Raw genomic sequence first — 23,421 nt, forward strand, 5'->3', positions numbered from 1 at the left:
CTGACCTCCCCAAACCTTAAGGGCCAATAAATTAACACACTGGCTCTAAGTTTATCTAGTATGCTGGCTTGTACCGGGATTGCTTGCAAGTTTAAACAGTAGGACTCTAGCCTTTTCAAACCCACTCTGCTCTGGATCACTTGGTGACTCTGTAGAGGAAAATAAGATCAACTATTTTCTCAAAATAGTATCATCCTATATAAAAAGCCCCTTCCGAGGAGTGGTGCATCAGCATCCCCCTCTCCCTACCCCCCCACCTCACCCCCCAGAAGGTAACCACTTCACTCCCTATCTCAAAGGGATGAATTGCATGGTTCAAATTTTCAAATTTTAGCAGTTCTTCTATAGGTTACCGTTTTGAAGACCAAGTTCCCCAGCCTGATAAATTGGATAAAGGTCTTTATCCACAGAGACAAGGCATGCATCCTTCCTGTAAGGTTCTGGGGCTTTGGTGTGCATGCATCATGAGGAGATACTACAGAGAATGGAAACTCTTCAGGACTGGGGAGATGGTCCAGCAGTTAAGAGCACTGACTCCTCTTCCAGAGTTCAATTCCCAGCAACCACATGGTGGCTCATAAGCATCTGTAATGGGATCCCATGACCTCTTCCAGTGTGTCTGAAGACAGCTATAGTGTATATTCATATAAATAAAATAAATAAATCTTAAAGAAAAAAAAGGATGAAAATTCTTAGTCAACAGGTCTCGGGTGGGCTAAGTGGAGGTGATGTAACAGGTCCTGGAGAGTGAGGCCAGAGTGGCTAACAGAGCGATGCTGGGACTTGGTGGGAGGCGGGGCCTTTGAACAGTTCAACCAGATGCCAGCAGAGGAAAGCTAACACTCTTAGGAACTGATCAGTTTCTGAGTACTTTTGTTTTTCACTGGAAATGTGTTTAGAAGGGAATATTTTCTACATGGTCGTGTGTGTGTGTGTGTGTGTGTGTGTGTGTGTGTGTGTGTGTGTGTGTGTGTGTGTGTGTGTGTGTCCATTCTTGTTCATTTGGGCAGTGGTGGTGGAGGAGGAGGGGGAGGAGGAGAAGGAGGAGGGGGAGAAGGAGGAGGAGGGGGAGAAGGAGGAGGAGTGGGAGGAGGAGAGGGAGGAGGAGGAGGTGGGGTAGAAGAAGTGATTAGTTGGTTGCTTTCAATTTTTTTGTTTTCCTTGTTTTTATTTTTGAGACGGGCTCTCTCTGTGTGTAATCCTCACTGGAGACAGAACCATGATCCCCCTGCCTCAGCTGCCACAGTGCTGGGATTACCAGTATGCACCACCATGCATGTCCAGCTCTGTTGTATCTGTCCTTATCCAGCCACGGGGAGGAGTGAAGTGGTTTCTCTTGCTGGCTTTACCTAACTTTAAGCCTAAACTGTTACCTTTGCTCAGCCACACCCAACCTCACACAACAGAGGCTGGGGCCAGGAGCTCTAAAGCACCCGGAGCCAGAGAAAACCAGAGCGGCAGCCCACTCTAGACTTCCTGGAAATGTGCAGTGCCACCAAGTGGATGGCATCTCAGACCAGAATGTGCTGTGTGGTAAACAAGCAGATCCTAAGGAGACTGGGAGATATGCAGCCCTCGGCTGCCTCCCGTTTCCATCCCCAGTAACTATAATCTTCAGAGCAAAGGCCCTGTGTAGCGAGCTATAGCCAAAGAGATGAAACATACAGCAGCTAGTGAGTGTGTCTTCATAGATGTGGATTTGCAGGTTTGTTTTGGGGGTTGTGCTTGAGTTCTGCTATTTAAATATTTGAAATCTGCTGTTAAGGTTCTGCCCAGGATTTTTGTCATCTACAGTTTAGAATCCATTAATGAGTCATTTTCATAGGTCAGAACCATGCTGCCTCAGAAGTGCAATGGACAGGATGACAGAGTAGGTTAAAGAACTATTTCATGAAATTTTTCAGTGGGATGTGTGTGTGTATGTGTGCATGTAAGCGCACACATGCACATGCATGTATGTGGGTATTGTGTATGTGTATATATATGTATATGAGGGGTTATTGTGGGGGTTGCATATGTGGGGGTATTTGTGTATATGTGTATGTATGGGGATATGTGTGTATGGGTGTGTATGTGTGCCTAAGTATATGTGTGTATACCTGTATGTATGTGCCTATGTGTGTGTCTGCCATATACATGTGCCTGTGTGTTCATATGTATACCTGTGTGTGTCTCCATATGTGTGCTTGTGTGCAGATGTCTGTGTGTGTGTACCTGTGAGTGTGTGTGTGTGTGTGTGTGTGTGTGTGTGTGTGTGTGCCTCTATGTGTGTATGTAGGGCAGGGGTGTCTGAGCGCACAGGCATGTTTGGTTATGTTGTAAAATATCTCGACAGTGACAAAGACAAAACTGACGAAAACAAAAACTACTATCGTTTCTGATAGAGAAGGGGTGTTTCGCCTTTATAGTTTCTATTTTTTCTGTATTCTCCTGGCATCTGGTTGCCTTCACTAGATGAAGTCAGCCTTCGTTGACCTATTATAAATTCTTTGTATTCATATAGTACTGTCAATAAATACATAAAACTTTGTGGTTACACGTCATATTAACAGACCACATTAATCTACACTCTAAACTATTCCTGGGTGTTATTCAGTCCTCCATGCCTAATCCATTGCTCAGTGAACACACAGGATGCTGAGCAGGCCGATAACCACTCATTTCCAAGTTACAAGAGCACCACCTTCTGGTGAAACGTTTTCGTAGACGGGGTGGACATTTTAAGGATCTGCTAAAACGATACGAATTCTTCTATCTAGAAAAAGTTAAGGTGCAGCCACGTTAACAAATATGTTGAAATTTTTGAGTTTCCGACTTCGTTTGATTCTTCTAGGAAGGGTCCTCCTGCGATTAAGCCGCCAAGGGGTCTGTAAACCCTTCCGGTTCTCCTTAAACTCCGCGGGTTTCAAGTTTCAGCCCCTCCTTGAATTCCAGCCTGCTGAGACTCCCAGAATCGTCCAAAATGGAGCCTCTCGCTCCCTACCCACTAAAATGTTCCGGGCCCAAAGCAAAGATATTTGCAGTTTTACTATCTATGGTTCTGTGCACCGTGACGCTTTTTCTCCTTCAGTTAAAATTCCTGAAGCCGAGAATCAACAGCTTCTACTCCTTTGAAGTGAAGGATGCCAAAGGAAGGATGGTGTCTCTGGAAAAGTTCAAAGGCAAAGTAAGTCTTCGGGTTTTTATTTCTGTTGTTCCTCGGCTCTGATACTTATTCTCACCATAGAGTAGGGCTCGTTACAGCCGTAAGTTAGAATGTAGTCTTCAAAGTAATATTGTTAGAGGTCCTTTTAGTTAACAGAGTTCTAAGAGCTTTAAACTTCCAATCCATAACGCGACTGTTTTTCTCGAAAGTTGCCTTTTCTTTTGTGTGGAACCGATGCTGTATTATCTAGAAGATGCTGCGTGGCTATAGTGAGACCCGCTACTAAGAGTGTTCTTTACGTAATCTAACTAGAACTTTGTCACAGTCTTCGCCCATTCATTTGGGTTATGGTTTTCAATAAAGTTGGATCTGTCTGAAAATATGGAATCTATCAGACGTCGTAACCTCCCAAAATGGTTTAGGACTTTAACTGCATGAAGGACTTTTTTTTTTTTTTTTTAATCTTTTGCTTCTCTTTCCGGTGGATTTTTTTTTTCTTTTTCCGGGAGGCTTCCCTAGTTGTAAACGTGGCTAGTGACTGCCGGTTCACAGACAAGAGTTACGTGACCCTCAGGGAGCTGCACAAGGAGTTTGGGCCCTATCACTTCAACGTCCTGGCTTTCCCGTGCAATCAGTTTGGAGACTCGGAACCCAAGTCCAGCAAGGAAGTAGAATCTTTTGCGAGAAAAAACTACGGAGTCACATTCCCCATCTTCCACAAGATTAAGATTTTAGGGCCGGAAGCAGAACCTGCGTTTAAATTTCTTGTTGGTAAATATCTATGCTGCCTCAATGTTGTTCATTCTTTCTCATTTCGTACATTATATATGAATGACATAAAGAGAAATAGATATTATTAGAACCATAGCTCATATTTTGTTTAAAATATTTTACTGGAAATTTTTATAAAACTGTCAGAGATTCAGAACCTCACCCTTTGCAACTTTCTAGAAGTTATATGCCCCTGAAATTGATGTTCTGACTTCTTAGGTGATAAAGAATTCTGCTTTGATGTGTTTGTATTCCCATGACCGTCATGGTGAAGGCTGTATGTGACTCGTGGCCATGCCTGCTGCCCCTAAGTATTTCAACTCTCCCATCATCTAACTAGCCTTTAGGGCAGTACCCCTGCCTCTTACAAAAGCCGCACATTTCAGGAAAACCTCATCATTAATTAGCAGAACATCATTAACTGAACATATCTTTGTATGTACTTTTATGGTGTCCTTTTTATCAGAGACATTATCCCCAAGGTTGACCTGTCAGTTTGCCAGGGTTTTACTGAAACTCAAAGCAAAATAACTTATTTTCGAAACTCAGTCATGTGAGGGTTCCTCTATAATTAAGCTAGCCACGGCCATCCATTTAAAGCACACTAAAGCACCTGTAAGACAGTGAACGGGAACCCTGTGGCTTTTACTTCTGGGGTATACAGAAAAGGCAGAACAGGAGCCCTTCCTTGAGCTGAGCACCCAAATACACTCTAACAAGAACTCTGTCAAACACCACAGCTCTACAGCAATTAAGCTCTTATTGGGGTGAGGGGAGCCTGTGGAAACCAATTCACCTCATATAACCAAAAATGTAGCAAACAGAATGTGAGGTCTCACTATTAGACAGGAGAGTGAAAGAACCCAAAGGTAAAGTCTAGAACCTGGAAGAAGGTATCAACTCTGCCTCCACCACTGACTGGCTACACAGCATCACCTTTAGGCCTCCACTTGTCTCCTTCCTACACAGAACAGTAAAGATAGCGATACCCACCTGGGGGCTTCGAGGAAGACTGACTTCACTGAGCCCATTCAACACCAAGCAAGCACACTTGGCTAGGCAGAGAACTGGGGCTTAATGATTTCAGTTTTAGTTGCTGTATCTTTTTAGGAGATATTTTTATTTGTATGTATATGAGTGTTTTGCCTGCATATGTGTATTTATACATGTGTGCATAGTTCCCAAGGAGGCCAGAGAGGGTACCTAACCACCTGAAACTGGAGTCACATGTTGTGGGACAGCACATGGATGCTGGGATAGAACCCAGGTCCTCTGCAAGAGCAGCACTCACTGTTAGCCACAGAACTGTCTCTCAAACCCCTAGTTAATATCTCTTTTTCTCATATTCATCAATATTAGGGACACAGATCCCGAATTATATAAATTAAAACATTCACATTAAGATTTATCAAAAGAATATTGTCATTTCTCAGTGATTATCTCAAGTCCCGTGCCATTTTCAGCTATATCATTCATAAAAATATTTGAAACCTTAGTACATTCAATATGAAAGATCAATTCATATATTTCTATTACCAAGGACTTTAGAATATCTTATATTTTTTAAATGTTGAAAATAGACTGATGTGGTGGCAAATACCTATAATCCCACTACTAGATAGGTGGGGCCTTGGAGAACTAAGAGTTCAAGGTTAGCTTTGGCCATACAGTGAGTTCAGAGTTAGCCTGAGCGATGTAGTGAATTTGAGGCCAGCCTGAGCTACATGAACATTAAGAACTAAAGATTAAATTTGTTCAGTCTTCCTAGGCCAGGTGGCACTCACCTGCTAGTCCCAGCAGCCAAGAGGCTGAGTCAGGAGGGTCGCAAGTTCAAATGCAGCTTTGACTACATAGCAGATAAAAAGAGAAAATGTGTTTAGATCAACAAATCTAAAATATAACTTTGTTTCGTGTTTCAACTGTAGATCAGGACAGCTATCTATGAAGTCAAGTATATTGAAATCTGGTTATTAAAGCCCTGAGCTCTGCTCTGTGTGGGTGTTTTATTTTGTTCTTATTAATAATAATATTATGACAATTGTAATACTTGATTGTAATATTGTCACTGATGCATATGCTAATAAAACTGAAAATATCAACAAAGAATAAAATCACACTCATGGAAATATATTCTCAATGTTTTAGATTCTTCCAAGAAGGAACCAAGGTGGAACTTTTGGAAGTATCTGGTCAACCCTGAGGGACAAGTCGTGAAATTCTGGAGGCCAGAAGAACCCATTGAAGCCATCAGACCTCACATATCACAAATGATTGGGGAAATCATTCTTAAAAAGAAAGAGGATTTATGAAACACCACAGAGTCAGGCCCGTACAACAGGACAGAGGGGCCTCCTTTTAGGTTCCAAAAAATATGATATGAAAAGATTTCTAAGGCCATCTTACTACCCAGTTGCAATGGCTGTCCCCAAGATAGAAATGTTACCTAAAGAGGGAAGAAAGGGGGTTGGGGAGCTAGCCATGATGACCTTCTATTGACCAGAAGGAAAAATCTAGAATGCGGTCACCAATACGCTTCACTGTTGTCCAACTTAACTTTCTCTAGGGTTGGCCTTGTGGGAAAACTAATGCCTGAGGTCACCATGTGGGACAAGGAACACTGTGAGGGTGGCATTTTTGGAGTAACTAATTCTAGACATAATAAAATATACAATAAATGTTGCAAAATATAAAGTGCATTTTTTTTTTCTTTTCAGTGTTTTAAGACAGGACTTCTCTGAGTAGCCCTGGCTATCCTGGGATTCACTCTATAGACCAAGCTGGCCTTAAATTCAGAGATCCACCTACCTCTGCCTCCTGAGTGCTATGCCTAGCTAAATGCAGACTTTCCAATCATCAGATATATTTGTTTCACATACAGGTTTTTATTTGGTGTTTCTTTAATGTAGGTTTTCTTCTCTTATTGAATCTGGCCAAATTGTCACTTCTAAATGATTTGAAAACAATATCATGGGCTGGAGAGATGGCTCAGGGGTTAAGAGCACTGACTTCCAGGGGTTCTGAGTTCAATTCCCAGCAATCACATGGTGGCTCACAACCATATGTAATGGGGATCCGATGCCCTCTTCTGGTGTGTCTGAAGACAGCCACAGTGTCCTCACATACATAAAATAAATAAATCTTAAAAAAGAAAAAAGGAAAAAGAAAACATCATGTTTAGCCCCTCCATGCGATTCTTCTGGGATCAATTTAAATTACATAAGTAGAATATTAGCACTGAGTTTCACCTTTGAGTAAAGACTGCCAGGTGTAGGAAAATGGACATGAGTATATGGACATTTGACTTGATTTCTTACAGGTCAATTTTGGCTGCTAAGAGACTAAATTTGGGGAGAATTTAATTCTATGTCATTCTAACACTCAAAACTGTAAACAGCACCTTCGGATAATCAAAACTCCAGTGCAAAGAGAGGCATTGCAATCATGTAAACCCTCAAATCCAAGCCTGCACCTCTTTGCAGAGATATTTGCACCTTTTCTCCCAAAGCCATAATCTATTTTGTGTTGTCAGCCTTGTAGCTAACAAAGTAACCCACGTGGTAAAGGTGAATTATTATCCTGTGAAGTGCCTTGCATAAAAGAACTACTAGGGCAAACGTGGGGGGGGGCAGGGGGTAATGGGTAATATAGCCATTTACAACTGGGCAGAGGAGGAAGAACCAATGTAAGAAGCCTGTGGTTGGCACTGTTTTTAGACCAAGTGAAGACAAGTGAAGGTCTTGTGGTGAGTTCAGTCAGGTCACCTCACTATACTAACATTCTCACAGAAACAAAACACATCCGTGTCACCTTCCGCTTTACAGTGTGTTTCCAAGCACAGGACTATCGATGTGTTCCGTGAGCTCTCTGGAAGTGTAGTGCCCGTTACAGGTAGCAAATCTTGCAGGGATGGCCTCCTGAATGCCAAATTTGTGTGCCAGAAAACCTGGAGACACCTCACTAGCTGCATGACTTCTGTAGTTAGCAAGTCCCTAACTACTGTTAATATCAGTCCCCTTACCTGTAAAGTGGAGGTAAACTGGAACAAAAAGGCCCTCTAATTCTGTCAAATGGCATTCTCACCAGGGAAGCAACCAGAACCTGGAGTGTGGTCAGTGAAACAGAGCCATTGAAGTCTACTTGTCTTTTGTGATTTTACCCCAACAGCCAACTAGCATTCTACATTCTGGGCCTCTCAGGACAATTTCGAGCAGAACCCACCCCTCCAACCCCTCCAAGTGTTGCTTCCTAAGCTCTAGTGCCACATCCTCCGACTCTGACAAAAAAAAAAAAAAAAAAAAAAAAAAAAAAAACCAACAAAACCACTGCCAACGCATGTGCGCATGCTCCCTCCAGGCAGCATCTGCGCATGTTTCTTTTAGGCATGTGAACGGAACTGCCGCCCAGCAGCACTCAGGCAATGGCAGCCCCACACTGCCAGGCGAGTGAACAGAGGGGTGACCTTGGTTGTCCCAGTACATGTGATTCTGACGTCCTCAAGTCACCACTTCTCTCCAAGGCCAGATAAAGAGCTTCTTCCATCCATCCAGTGTCTCCAGGTCTGGTTGCTTTATGTAACCCATGACCTCAACAATAGCTAGTCTCCTTCTCACTTTGGAAGACAGGACAGGCAGGTACGGCTATAAAAGCATGTTCTATGAATGGCCTTGACAGAAACTCAAGAGTTCTTTCAGAGACCCCTAACATCCAGCTGATACTGGAGAAGGGCTGTGTGCTAGTGTGCTGACGCTCAAGACTCGGGAGTCGCACGGATCCTTAACTGAGGCACTGCTTCCCAAATCCTGCTGCAGGGCATGAAAAGATGTGGTTGTATGTACTTTCACTGAGTTAAATAATTTTTTCATCATACAAACTCATCATCTGTTCATGGCAGATGCAACAGCAGAGAACGTTGGGACTGAAATATGAATTTGCCCTGAAAGCTGCACCTCTTAATCATAAAAATTATAGTGCATCTATACCATGTATATAAATACATATGTACATAAATATATGTTGTATACATACATGCATACATATATACATATGTATATAATGTGTTATATATGTACACATATATACATGGTATACATGCACTTTAATTACATATATGCAAACACACAAATTATATATATGTACACATATACACGTTATATATATATATTACATATATGAGTAATTTTCCTATATAGCTTGGTGTCTGGAATTTTTAATAGGCTCTCTTGGAAATCCTGACTTGTAGCTGTACAGTTTCATAGCTTAAATGTTGCCATGTGACCAGTGTCAATCTATCAATGGCTTAGTAGCTAGCTTGCATATTTTCTGAGATTTTAATCATTGCTTCTCACAATCAAACAAAGGTGGCTCCAGCAAATGGAAAATACTTACAAAATTGATAAAGGGGTCATAAGGCTCCCCAAGGAGAAACAGCCTACATGTGTAATGTGTCAAACATGCCCTTTTTCTTATTGTAAATACACTATTTTGACAGGGTTCATACAAACGTGGACATGGATGCAGTTTCTGAATTATGGAAAGCTGCATAATCACAGCAAAGTCTGTCGGCCTAAGTGCTCTTGCTACAGACAGCCTCGGGTAGGAAAATACACAGGTAAAAAAGGAAAGGAGGAGAGGAAGAGGGCAGGGTAGGAGTAAGGGGGAGAGTGGAGATGAGAAAGAGGGAAGGCAGAAAGGAGGCAGGAGAGGACAGGAAAGGGGGAGGGAACCCAAGAAGGAAAACCAAAAACTGTACTTTTCAAATATTAACTATGTTTTATCAGCCTGCCTTGCATGAGCTGAAGCACTAAGTGGTCCCTGTACATAATATGTGTTTTCATGGGAGAAAATGGCCGCCTGGGTAGAGTGGGCCCATAGTTAGCCCGCAGATGGACTTGCAGTAAAATTCTATCATTTTGCCTACAAATGAATCCATGCCACTCTTGGATCCCTCCTCCCAGACTCTGCTGGGGTATTGTTCTTGAGGGGATAAGGAGCAGCTAGAAGCAAGGAGTTAGGAATGGGGTAGCTAAGGGGCGGGGCTCCCTTTCAGGCCCTGTGGCTTTCCCAGGAGGCAGCAGGGTCTTAGCGCCTCCAGCTCATCCTTTCCTGGCTGCTGGTCCCCCCACTTCCCCGCGTGTAACCCTCCCCCCCCCCACCCCCACAGACACATTTAGTAGTGGTTCACTTTGTTCTTTGCTTTGCCTTTGATTTGTTTTTCTGTTTTATTTTGAAATGGGAGTCTCATAAAACCCAGGCTGGCCTCAACTCAAGCAATTTGTCCTATAGCCGAGGCTGCGTTAACCTCCTCTGCCTCCTGACGTTGGGATTGCAGGTGTAGTCTACCATGACCGGCCAATTCCTTTTTAACGTGTTGTCTTCATTTTTCTCCTTATGTCTCATGCCCTTATATCGATTTCGCTCCACTCTGCCTTCTTTTCTCATCATCTTGGTAATACAGAACTAAGGAAGCGCTTTCAATGTGTTCTTGGGGTGTTTGTGCAAGGTCCTAGGTTACATCCCAACACTCCAAAATATATACATGTTTATTGAGTACAAATGTTGTTTTATGCCTTGCTTTTCAATTTAAAAAAAAAATAAAACACAAAAGCCTTCTAAGTTTAGTAGATTTTATTTTTATTAACAGGTCATTAGCTAAAAAAAAAAAAAACATGCTGAAATTTAACCTTAAAAAAAAAAATGAACATGTGATAGGTCAAAGTACTGAGAATAAGTGACTGTTGATGTGTCTGGTTTATATCAACCCCGTAAAGGTCAGGGAACACTGTAGAAAATGGGAAAGAAAGATTGTAAGCCAGAGAATGGGGAAACACTGGGAAACACTATCATCTGTGCCTGTGTGGTCCTTACACTCAAGAACTAACAACAGATACACAGACCTGTGTAAGATGAAGCCAGCCAACAGTCCCGCATGGATAAGGGAGGGGCCGGGAGGCTCCACCCCAGCCCAAGAGCCACTGGCTAATGATGACAAATGGGAAACAGAAATCATTTTTCTTCAAGGGCAGGAGCTGTGGTAGACTGCTCATGCTCCCATGGATGGTCCCACACTCGCGTGAGTGCAGACAGCTCTAACTGGATTCAGTGTGTTATTTTTTTAAAAAGCCATAGAGGTTGAAGGGAGGTAATGGGGAAAGGTCCAGGGGAGTGGGAAGGAAAGTTTGGGTTGAATATGATCAAAATTCATTGTATACATTGTGAAATTCTCAAGGAATTAAAAAAATCTTAAAAAATAAAAACAATATTTACTTAGCTGTCTTAAACATAAAGACCCTAATGATAGAATAATACTGTTCAACAACAACAACAAAAAAAAGGATGCGATTTGAAAATGGTAAAATACATAGAATTCAATTAATAGTATCTGTTTAAACTATGTCCAAGAAATATATTTAAATTTAAATAGTTAACACAAATTTACTTCACCCGTAAAATTTGGCCCAATAACAAAGAGTGCAGTATGTTTCCTTTATCTTACATGTCTCTAGTAGGTCAGTACACCAAAGTGAGTTTTAGTGATTCCCTGCAGATGGCTAGCTGAGGTCCCCATATGACCCTCTGACTCTGTTCCACAAGTCAATAGTTTTTGTAAAAACTATTTGCAGTATTTTACACAAAATAGGAGGACTGAGTTAAGTCTCCACAAACAAGTCAGCCCATCCTTACCCCATCCCTAAAATATACCAAATTTTCTAGATAATTCAAGTGAAAATGTTTTAATCTGTAGGTCATTTTGAAAATTAATGCAAATTCCTCCTTCACGGTGTACACATAAGGTCACAGCCCTGCTCTACCGCTGTACTGTGAAATTGGTAGCCCCAGAAGACACCCAAGATTTAGTTGAAAACTTGGGCAAATACGCGAGGCTTTCCATTATACTCTAACTCTTATGTTCAAAAAGCAAACACATAACTTTATAAATGCCTTAACAATGTCAAGCTAGGACTCAGAAAATGTTGTGTGACTTTTAAATGTAACAATAGTGCTTTCATTACTATGAATCTGTCCTTGTGTCATCCAAAGCCACTAATAACTGTTATCATAAATAGTGCCCCTCTTCATGGCAAAGCACATGCATGAGTTATAACTGTAATAGCATGCTAACGTTGATTGTATGTGCAACAGGAGAGCAGTTGCATGTTAGCTGGTGCCTCTCACATATTCAACCAGCTAACAATACACTGCCAACCCATCACACACGGGGAAGACAGCACACTTCATTAACAAGAAGAACCCATCCAGAAGCAAGTGGCAGGGTAGCTGTGGCTGCTTACTTGACCCACGCAGCCAGCTAACAACACACTGCCTACCTGAGTCTGGCAAGCACTGACTTTCACAGTCCATGGAGTCACTGAGGCTAAGTTTGTAACACAACACTGCCGCAGAACTGCTGGAGTGTAGTGGCATAGATGCAGAGAGCAAAGGAGATCCGAGGGAGTCAGTTCTCTCCCTCCACCATGTGAATTCTGGGGATCAGACACCGTGTCGATTCCCAGAATAGGATTAGCAGTGTCTTTATCAGCTGAACTTTCTTGCCAACCCCAGAACTCTAATCTTAATAATTGCATTAACTGAAGAGGACTTATAGAGAAACCTTGTTTCCTTCTCCTAAACTATAACAAACAAAAGTTTATATTTCCAAGTTATACCCATGATTTAAAAAAAAACTAAAGAACTTTAAATTTGGTTTTGTTTCAGTATGTTGGGGTTCCCCCCCCCCTTTGGGGTTGGGAGTGGTTGATTAATTTTTTTCCAGACAGAGTTTCTCTGTGTAGCCCTGGCTGACCTGGAACTGCTGTGTAGACCAGGCTGGCCTGGAGCTCAGAGATCCACCTGCCTCTGCCTCCCAAGTGCTGGGATTAAGTGCCTGACTAAGAATTGTGAACTCTTATACTTAAGTTTTCCAAATTTAGCATTACTACATTAATACAGTAAAAATGAATTAACAAAAGTGCAATTGAATTAGGCAGTAAAGTATCTAGAAGATAAAAAATAATTTGGACAGGCAACATTAACTAAAGAAACAAGCATGGTAGATCAGTGTTAAAATGTAAGGGCTTTTAAATGTTATTTCTCCATAGGTGACATTAGTCACTGCATTTTTAAAAGGCCAGCTGTATATTAGATTTTGAATGTCACTGCTTGAGTATAGAAAAATGTACACGTTATCTAGAAAAATATTCAAATGGTGAGATTTGACTTAACAATCTATATTTAAAAGAATGTGAGCTATTTGGTATAATGAGAAGTAAATGGTAATAGAGATGTGAGTCATATGAGCATTTAACTTCTTCACCCATTAAAGAAAGTACAGGCGCTGGAGAGATGACTCAGCAGTTAAGGGCACTTGTTGCTCTTCCAGAAGACCCAGATTAGATTCTCAACACCAACAGGGCAGACCCCAAAAGCCTGAAACTCCAGTTCCAGGGGATCAGAAGCCTTCTTCTGAATTCCGCAGGCACTATGCACGCACGTACATGATGCACAGATATAAATCCAGGTAAATATACACAAGATAATAAAAACAAGTTTCAAAAGAACACTCTAAAAAAAACAAGCTTTGGGTTAGGGCTTTAAGGGGCAGAAATACTATATTGGATCCAGGTTTTAGTAGCTGTCGTGAGTACACCCCCGGTCCACCAGATGGCAGTATTTACACGTCTTTGCATGCTTCTGAGTGCAGCAGAGGGTAGTGCAGCTAGCAACTGTTGGGATAAAGTTCTAACAGCCAGCTAGCAATGCACTGCCTGCCTGACACACCCACGCTTCATCCTCTGTGGAGACGGAAACTAGGAAGCGCCCGCCAAGCAGGTATAAATGGTTACCATCAGTTGTGAGAATCCGTTTCTTAAGTCTTTAGATTCTGTAGTTAAAGGTTTTTAATTCTCCCATAATTCCTGCAAATGCCTTCTTTAGTAAGAATTAGTTTGCTCGAGATCAGAATGAAGACAGAAGGGCAAGCCCAGAAAACTCACCTTCGAGAAACCTTGACTTCGCTGCTGCTTCCGCTGCATGCCTTTGGCGAGCACCCGCACGATATTCTCCTTTGGAAATAGATTAACATAAGAAGGGAGAAAACTCTTTAGGAAAATCATAACGGATTGTGTGGAATTTTTCTGAATCCTGAGATTGCAGAACCACATTCACTCGTTCTTTTTAATTCAACCAGGCATCTCCAGAACCGAAATCTCACATAGTTCAAAATTTAAACTAGGCTGTAGAATTTCGTGGCGTTTCTTGGTCCTAACCGGGTATTACAAACTGTTCTTTCCGAAAGAAGCCCCTTGGGAGGCTTGGGCCATGAAGGAAATGGATGGTACTCACGCACAACATCTCTTCTTTGGTCCGCATCCTCCTCCGGGCGGTGCGCTGCAGTTTCCACTCCATCTCCAAGTGAGTGCGCTGTTCCAGGAGGTCTTGCCTCTCCTCTCAGGGACTAAGCACGTCTTCCCAAACGGCTAGAGTCTCGTCCCCCTAAACTCATCAAACCTCACCTCCCCTCCTATCCCCGAGACCCTCGCTCCTCCCACAGCTCCTGGAGCGTATTCCCCAGGGTACCCTTTAAAAAGCCCGCGGGGCGGCAATCAAAGCGGGAACCTCCTTCCGTCCGTCCCGCCACAGGCCAGCGCTTCGATGACGTCAAGTCTGGGAGGGCTTCCCCGGCGTGGGGTGTCAGGTCCCGCCCTCCTACCCGCCGTCCCGCACTAGGCCTCCCAGGCGGCGCGCGCCGCAGCGCCAAGCTTTGCCGCGAGCCGTGGCGGGTCTGAGCATCCTGCCTGCGCGGCGCGGTCACCACTGCAGGAGGTGCGGAGTCGGCGGGCAGAAAAGCGGGTTTTGGGGAGTTCACCGTTGCTTCAGTTTTCAAAAGCAAAAGCGTTTCGTCCTAACGGACTTTAATTCCTTTTTTTTTTTTTTTTTTTCTGTTCCCCTCTCCTTTTCTTCAACCCCACCCTATCAAATTTGGTCATGTGCAGTAATTCTCGCCCTTCTGTTTACCGCTTGGTGGTAACCGCTTGAGAAAATTCCTGAACGTAAACGTGTTTCCCAATGAACACATTAGCTCCTCTATCTTCAAACTCAGGAGAAAAAAAAAAAAAATCAAAAAAACACCGTAGAGGGATGTCTAAGGCTGCCGAGAAGGGGAAGCATTGACATTTCCAGTTAATAAATTATCTGCACTGTTCACTTTGGGAACTGGCCAAGTTCTCTTGCTGGATCTTGGAAGCTACTTCCTCTTCCTAAACAAGAGGTTTGTGAGAGGGGAAAGAGCCAAGAAATTCGTAATGAGTGAAAAGCCAGTACGACGGCTGACCAGGACTGAATCGATGGTGAAATTGCTTGAGGGGCCTGGAGACGACTCACAGGGAGCCAGATGGGCTGCGCAGCCTAGCCTGCCCATCTGAGCTGCCAAAGTCAGCTGTGCCATATGGCAGGAGGCTAAACTGTCTGAGAAACTTAGGTCTAGCAGCCCGCTTCTCTGTTCCCTCGTCCTCATCCCAAAGTAACATCAGATTGCATTTTAACTCTAATAAGTTGGTTTGTGCATTTTGGGGGTAGGAGATTCAAACCAGTCAATAATTTAGACAAACAACCCACTTAAACCTACTCTAATAGTTCTGAAAATTCACTCTAATGCTTTTGAAACAAGAAATACCGGCTTCGCGACAACCCAACTCCCAGTGTTCAGTGACAAAGGACGAAAGTGTGTGCTGGTAACCTCACCTTCGAATGAGATTTACCAAAATGCCTGTATTAAAATATCTTTCTTGCCCACAAGAATGCTACTTTTCTTGCAGTGTTCAAATGTGTACTCATTCCAAGTCCCAGTAAATCCTTTCTGCAAACACTGAGAATCAAAATGAGCCATCTTTGCATGAGTCAGGTATATTGTTAAATGACTGGTTTGAAAATGTCAACCAAAATAAGCAATATATTGAAAATGTGAGATATTTTTATTTGTTCTATATATATTATGTTATGTATATATTAATATATATAAATATAATATATAATATATATTAGCCCCACATGTAGGAGAGCCTAGGTTCAATCCCTGGTACCACTTCAAAACAATAATAATGTACAATTGAATATTCAGACTAAAATTTACAATAGAAAATGGGAATAGTTAATCGTTTAGTAAGTGCCTCAGTAATTAATAACTATTAAACTCAGGGACCCAGAGTGCTTGGCTTATTGTGCATATAAGGAGGATTATGTGCCCTCAACAACTAAATCCAAAAAGGAAAACCCCACAATTTCACTCAAAAAATCTGGCAGACAACACTTGAGTCACATAATCTAAAATCACTTTCAGGAGATCTCCTGGTGTGGCGTATCTGCTGGGGCATAACTTCAGTTCTGAGGTATTCCAGTTTAAAGGGAACAATCTAAATTTCATGATGAGGATAGACAAACCCACATTGAAAGTCTACTGAGTGAGTGGCCAGCAAAAACAGTTGTCACCATTAAGAGAAACTACACTACTGTGTGAGCCGTGAGACTCTAGGTGTGCTCTTCCATCAGAGGGGGAAATATTGAACATAGAAATCTAACATCTAATAAGTACTGCAGTAGAGGCAACACCAATGTGGCTATGGTCATCCTATTATGATTATAAAATGTTGACATCTGAGGAAATTGGGGGAGGTATATAATGGAATTTTTGTACCATTTTTGTTTTCACAGATTTGAAACTATTATGGTGGTGGTGGCGGTGGTAGCTTTTGGCAGTGTTTGACTGACCTGGAACCCTCCTATGTGGACCAGTCTCAAACCCAAAGATGTCAGCCTGCCTCTCTCTGCCTCCCTGCCTCCCTGCCTCCCTGCCTCCCTGCCTCCCTGCCTCCCTGCCTCCCTGCCTCTCTGCCTCTCTGCCTCTCTGCCTCTCTGCCTCTCTGCCTCCCTGCCTCCCTGCCTCCCTGCCTCCCTGCCTCCCTGCCTCTCTGCCTCTCTGCCTCTCTGCCTCTCTGCTTCTGCCTCACCCTGTCCCTATCCCTCTGCCTCTGTTACTTCTTCCTCTTTCTACCTGGAATACTGGGATTAAAGAGCTCTCCACCAGAGCTAGCTTCTAAATTTCATTTTTTAAATTGTTTAATCATGAGGTCATTCTGATTTAAAAAAAAATAAAAACCTCTATAGTACAACTCTTTAGTGAGAAAAGGAAATGTTCGCGTGTTTTATCGTAATATCAAATATGGTTCAAGGCCAGTATCTGATTCAGATGCTTATGTGCCTCAAATCTGCAGTTGCTGAGTCTTGTTTCTCCTACTAAGTGTCAGCCAGGGGATACCCAAATGCCCGTCTTTTCTCAACCACATAATTATACTTTGGTTCTGCATAACGTAAATGTCTCTGAAATACATGACGGGCCACACAAACCCCTTTCTCAGGCTCCCAAACCTCTTCCTTCCCACAAAGCTTCGCCAGACTTCCTCCCCCCACCCCCCAAAGCATTTTTCATGCTCACGGGTGCGCACGGTACTTGGCTCCTGTGCGTCTCCCTACATCAAATAAGGTATCATTATATTGTCCTTTTTTTTTTTTTTTTTTTTTTTTTTGCCTCTTCTGCTGTATCCAACCACTTTTCCAGAAATGAAAACCAGAGAGTCATCCCATCCCCAACTCCAACCGCCCCGCCAACCCCAGCCTCAGTTCCTCCCGCCGAGCAGGTCCCGCGCCCGCCGGCTTGCCTCCCGCCCCCAGCTCCCGCCAGCCTGGCCCGCGCCTACTGGACAAAAGGGACCGTTGGAGCTCGCGTTTAACGATCTGTTTGGCACGTGCTCCTCCAGGCTGGGTAGGGAGAGCTGAGCTGGGGGTGGGGTTGGATCGCTGGGGTTGGCGGGGTGCAGTGGGAAAGCTAATGAGGCAGGGCTGGGGCTAGCCTCACTGTAGCACAGGGGAAAAAAGAAAGGAATCAAGGCCCCTCTTCTGAGCACCAGTGCTCCCCAGGACACAGTTCAGAGTGGCCCAGCAACCACCAGCTGAGCTTAAAATTTTAACCTGTAAAGTTTCCTACGGGCGACTATGATCTGTAAAAAACAGCCTGTCACCTGCAGTGTATGGCTCCCCCCACCACACACACACACCCCACTACCACCACGTGCAAGTAGCTCGCGGGTTTTTCTTCTGTCACTACCTGAGATCTAAGGATATGAGCGGTCTTTTATAGCCCCAACTAAAGACGATGGAAAGTCGAGTTTCCCCGGGTTTTACCAGAAATTTTTCTGTGTGGTGGGGGAAAAAAGCATGTTGGGGGGGGGCGATGAGGATGGGGAGGTTCTCTCACAGGGACCTTTTTACAAAACAGCCAATCTCTGCTTTTGATGTGAGTGCTGGGAGTGGGACCCATGTGCTCAAGATTGCATGGTCGGATTTCTTCTCTGCTTTGTCTAGCTTGTAAAACACAAGTGAGCTCACTCCTCTGACTGTTTGTTCCTTTACATATATTTTTAGAGTGGTTCATATATAAAGTACTACCCAATACCATAGCTCCCCCAATTACAAGGTGATCAAGGTGATGTGAGGCAAATGTTAACTAAAAATGAATACAACACTGCATAAAAACAATGGATAAAATCAGGCTTATGAAGTTGACACCTGCCCACCCAAGAACAACTGGGCCCAGAATGCTCTAGAATTGAAGGTGCCTGGGGGCAGAGGCAGGCAGATCTCTTAAGTTTGAGGCCAGCATGGTCTACATAGTTAATTGGGCTATCTTGAGAGACCTGGTCCAAAAACAAAACAGAAAAGTTCATTTTCTATTAGCACCCCAAATGCAGCAGAAGCTGAGTCAAAGAGATAATCTTTGTTAATGTGCCCAAGCCTTCTGTCTGTTCTCCTGTGTGCCCCGTTCTGATGTTACCATATAACGCGTTACAGCAAGGGAAAGTCAGCCTTTAACTGTATACCCAAATCCAGGTATCCAAGACACACTATCTTTTTCTCTATCTCTCTCTCTCTTACACAAGCACACACACACACACACACACACACACACACACCTCCCCACAATAACTATTTTAAAAAATAAAAACTATAAAACCCCCAAAGGTATAAATTTATTTCTTTAAGACGAAGTGACAGTATTTAGAAGTCTAATTCAAAAAAAAAAAAATGTTTGAGTAGTATGTTTTTGTTCATTTGGTTTTCAAGACAGGGTTTCTCTATGTGGCCCTGGCCATCTGGGACTCGTTCTATAGACCAGGGTGGCCTCGAATTTAGAGATTCATCTGCCTTTGCTTTCCAAGTGCTGGGATTAAAGTTGTATGTCATCATGACCCAGCTTGAGTAATATGTCTTTATAATACACTTGTGTAGAAGTCACTATCCTTATATTCAGAATCCAAGTTCAGAAGATGTCTAACACGTAGTAGGTAGCCAATAGACCATATATATAAGTGAATTTTAAACTTTCAGCCCAATTCTAAGTAGAAATACACTAAGGTAGAGGAACCTGTCTGGCTGTGTTAGCATGACAATGTTGATGTCACTGGGAAGTCCACACACATTTAAATATGTCCCAGATCTCGGCTCACCGGGAAGTCTTCTGGTTGTTGTCTTAAGCTGACACCAAGAAGATTTACCAGGAAAAATAAAGACCCCACTGAAGATAGTGACACACCTCCAATGGCAAATGGGTTCTGGCTCGTCCACCAGATCCAAGCTTGGTTAGTGCCAGCGCCCCATAGCTGCTATGAGTTGAGAATAGTTCTGGAGAAATATAATGGAGCCATGATGAAAACACCCGGCTAGACAGACTTTGCAGGTGTAGTTTCTCCTCCCAGGTGTCCAGCTTCTGAGACAGGTGTTAATGCACTTCTTCAGTTACAGTCCACAAAGACCAACTAGAGTGACTGACAACATGATATGACACAACTAAGAAGCTTTGTCTGGAATCATAGATAGTCATCCTCTAACATGTTCTGATCATGAAAATTAAGACCCCCCTTAGAACAGTAACCAAGAGCATGTAGTAAAGCATTAATTTTCAGAGCTTCACACAGAGGGGAACAGAATTTCCAAGTAGCAGTCTGGAGCCTGAAGCCCTAATCTCAGGCTTATTTCTACAAAGTCTAGGGGTAAAGTTTGGGTAAACCCATGTAAAAAGACGGCTAGTTCAAAAAGGCATACTTGGCTTTTCTTACCTATATTATGACTATTCACTCCTGTACATTTTTTCCCAAGTTTTCCGGGGACTGGTGACCTTTTAAATATGAATTTGAGGCTCTGGGATTCAGTAGTATCCCACTTACAGTTTAATTAATTAGCTAAGGCTGCTTCATGGGTGCTAGCAGAAGACACAAGACTCATGGGTCAGAGACAAACCAACAAATGTCATAGCCATCAAATGTCCTTTAACCCAAATCCCACGAGGCTGAGGCAGATCAGAGCCCCCAAATAGATGCCTGCACTAGTATGGGTTGCAGTAGAAGAGGGGGGGCAGGGCCTTAGCATGGAGAACAAGCAGAAACAAGGATGGTCTTTGTCCCAGGCTAGTCAGCCTTCAAAATGGCCTGCTAAAACCCAGCATGATGATGCAAATCTGTAATCCAAGTACCTCAGAAGGCAAAAGGGTTGTTGATTCAAGATCACCCTCAACTGCATAGCAGCAAATTCAAAAAAAAAAAAAAAAAAAAAAAACTCAAGGTCAACTCAGACTGCATGAAATTCTGTATCAAAAAAGAAACCCAAAAGATGACTTGTTGCAACTCAGTTCTGAGAAATAGCCTGGAAACCAGGTAGCTGTAGCATATTCATTCAGTCAGGTGGGCAGGAAAGGGGCAGAGCTAGGCAGGCCTTCCAACCACTAGTCAGCTGTGCTGCTGCAGTGTCTTGTATTCTACACACACGTGGCATTTCCCTCCACATTAAATACTAACAAATAAGCTGTATGTGCCAAAGAATAATGCTGGAGAGATGCCTGAACTAACTTTGCTAAACACGGCTTATTGTTTTGGCCTGTTTCCATAACTGCACTAGAAAGCTTCAAGATATGCATAGGGCTGTACACAGAAATGGGTTCCCTCTGTGGGTCAAAGATACACTGCTACTTATGGTCCGGTCCTTTTGGTCCACCAATGCCCAAATTAAGGGAGAAAACTCGGCAGACCATGATCAATATAATCAGCTTTTACACAACTAATAGAGAGAGGGTGAGGAAAACCAGCTTTAGCTATTATACAGAGAGAACCTTAAAAATCTCATTGTAAAAAATAGCTTTGACCAAATTATTCTCCAACATATATTAGAATTTCAAATGCCGTAGTCAGTGTTTCTAAGAGCTTATCAGGATGGCCAAAATATCTGAGCCCACCTCCCTGTCCTAGCCCAAAGTCGTGTTCATGTCTGAAGTCTACTTCCTTGTTCTAGCCTAAGATTTAGATTCCTGCCTGAAATTACTTCTTTGTTCTAGCCTAAGATTTAGATTCCTTGCATGTAATTAAAATGGTATAAAGGCAAAAAGGAGGGGGGATAGAATAGGGGTTCTAGGGAGAAGTGGGGAAAAAGAATGACATCTGAAATGTAAATAAATAAAATATCCAATAAAAAAACAAAACAAATAAATGCCATCAGTGTGCTTTGTTTCAGTCTGCCATTATATGACACCCTGCTCATAGTTCTCAGGTTTGTCAAAAGGCAACTAGAAGCATCGGGCCAGTACTGCAGTCTTTAGGCAGCCCCAGGGGTACACAGTCACTTCTGTAAGTCCACCATTTATAGACTGCAGTAAGCAGTCAGATGCCAGCACTGTCCTGGGTGAGACCCACTTTCATCATGTGGAGACTTTGCTTCAAGTTGAATAATGTGTCAGTGTATGATGTCCAGTTAAAATGGAACACATTTCAGAGATTTTCACATATGTTTTATTATTTAGTTTCATTTCTATTGCTGTGATAAAGGCGGAAAGAGGTTTGTTTTACCTCATAATTCCAGGTTACAGCTTGTCATTGTAATGAAGCCAAGGCAGCTGCTTCAAACAACCAGTGCCATCCTGCCCACTATCACGAGCAGAGAGAAGTGAACATGCTCACTTGCTTGATACATTGCACTCTGCTCATTTCTTTTCCACAGTTCAGGATGTTCAGCAGAGAACACTGTGTCATCCATGTAGGGCTGAGTCTTCCCAAAGAAACTAAGATATCTCCCAGAGACCAATCCACCCCTCAAGGAGAGTCTTTTCTCCGGGATTCTAGATTGTGTCAAGCTGACAGCTAAAACTGACCACCACGCTTAAGCAAGGATGGATTTGTATGCCCTTAACTGTTTACATCATCTTCACATCCTATTACAGCGTGTTTCCTAAATTCTCATAATGTGCTTGTCATCTGCAAAATTAATAGCATTAGCATCTCACTTCTAACATGGTAGCTCGGTGCCATGTAATGGTGTCTTTATCTCCATATCCAAAAAAATAATAGCTTTTCCTGGATCTTTTCCTCATCTCAAGAAATTAAGTGTCCCACCCAGTTCTGACACTCTGACACTGTGTGTCGTGTCAGGTGCATGGAAAGAAGAATAACCAAGGAGCCTGCTGTGAATCTCAAGTGCTAAAATAAGAATTGAATAATATCCTTCCTATTTTCTAAGATTCAAAAGAGGCTACCACTGCTTCCTGACATTTTAGGGTTTTTTTTTTTTTTAATTTATTCTTCCCCTTCATCTTTATTTTCCAATCTCCCATAAATTTAATCTTTTAAGAAAGCATACAAAACTATTGGGAACACAGCTGTAATGTCTAGGACCCTCAAGGATGACCAGCCTGGCACCTCGTGGGTGCAATAGTGGTGCTCCTACCTTTGGTGGTAACCAGCGGCCGTGTAATAGGGGATAAGGCCCACTCAACAGGAGAAACTTACCCCTGATACTGGAAACCTAGCCAGCTACCCTGGGCTGGTGATGTCATGGATCTTAGAGGAGAATCTACTGCCGGCACCTTACCAAGCCAGCATCATTCTTACCTGCATTCTAAATATCTATCCTAATGCCCACCCATATGTGTAGTTCTCACATCTCACCAAAGAAACTTTTTTGCCATAGATGAAGACCGTTATAGAAAACCACAGCTTGTTAAAATGCACAGAACGAGTAGGCACTGAGTACCCAGCTCCAACTGATCATACACCCACAACACAGCTCCTGCACCCAAGGTGCAGGAAACATTGCTGAAGAAGAGGCAGAAAGATCCTAAGAAACCAAGGAACAGGAAATCTGCTGGGACTGTGCCACCCAACATTGACAGAGAAGCTTCACGCCTGATACCTCAACAGTGTGGCTGCCCAAACGGGAGCTGACTTAGTCCAACAGCAATAGACACACTAACATAAAGGGGGAAAAATCATACAGCCCCACACCTAGAAGAACTCCAGGCACCCGAGGAGTGCCAAGAGCAAGAGAAATAGTCTTCCCCAGCGATGAGCTCCCTGGGTGTTAGCCAGTTTCAAACGGTCAGGCTGCAGATCATAAGCAACACTAAATGGAGTGAGTGGGCT

General features: G+C 43.0%; 1 protein-coding gene across 2 annotated transcripts; it reads left to right on the forward strand.

Annotated features, from left to right (window-relative positions):
• The first annotated feature begins 2,730 nt into the window (after nucleotides 1-2,730).
• On the forward strand, nucleotides 2,731-6,607 carry Gpx8 (glutathione peroxidase 8 (putative)). 2 transcript variants are annotated; one of them, XM_034523263.2, is made up of 3 exons: nucleotides 2,745-3,166; nucleotides 3,655-3,916; nucleotides 6,062-6,607. In XM_034523263.2, exons 1-3 carry the CDS (start codon nucleotides 2,963-2,965, stop codon nucleotides 6,223-6,225), a joined length of 630 nt encoding a protein of 209 aa, XP_034379154.1. In that variant the 5' UTR covers nucleotides 2,745-2,962; the 3' UTR covers nucleotides 6,226-6,607. The 2 variants fall into 2 exon arrangements, with proteins under 2 accessions (XP_034379155.1, XP_034379154.1); XM_034523264.2 differs by lacking the exon at nucleotides 3,655-3,916 and having other exon boundaries at nucleotides 2,731-3,166.
• The last annotated feature ends 16,814 nt before the right edge of the window (nucleotides 6,608-23,421 follow it).

This window comes from Arvicanthis niloticus, chromosome 19 (assembly GCF_011762505.2).
Source record: "Arvicanthis niloticus isolate mArvNil1 chromosome 19, mArvNil1.pat.X, whole genome shotgun sequence".
NCBI lineage: Eukaryota > Metazoa > Chordata > Mammalia > Rodentia > Muridae > Arvicanthis > Arvicanthis niloticus.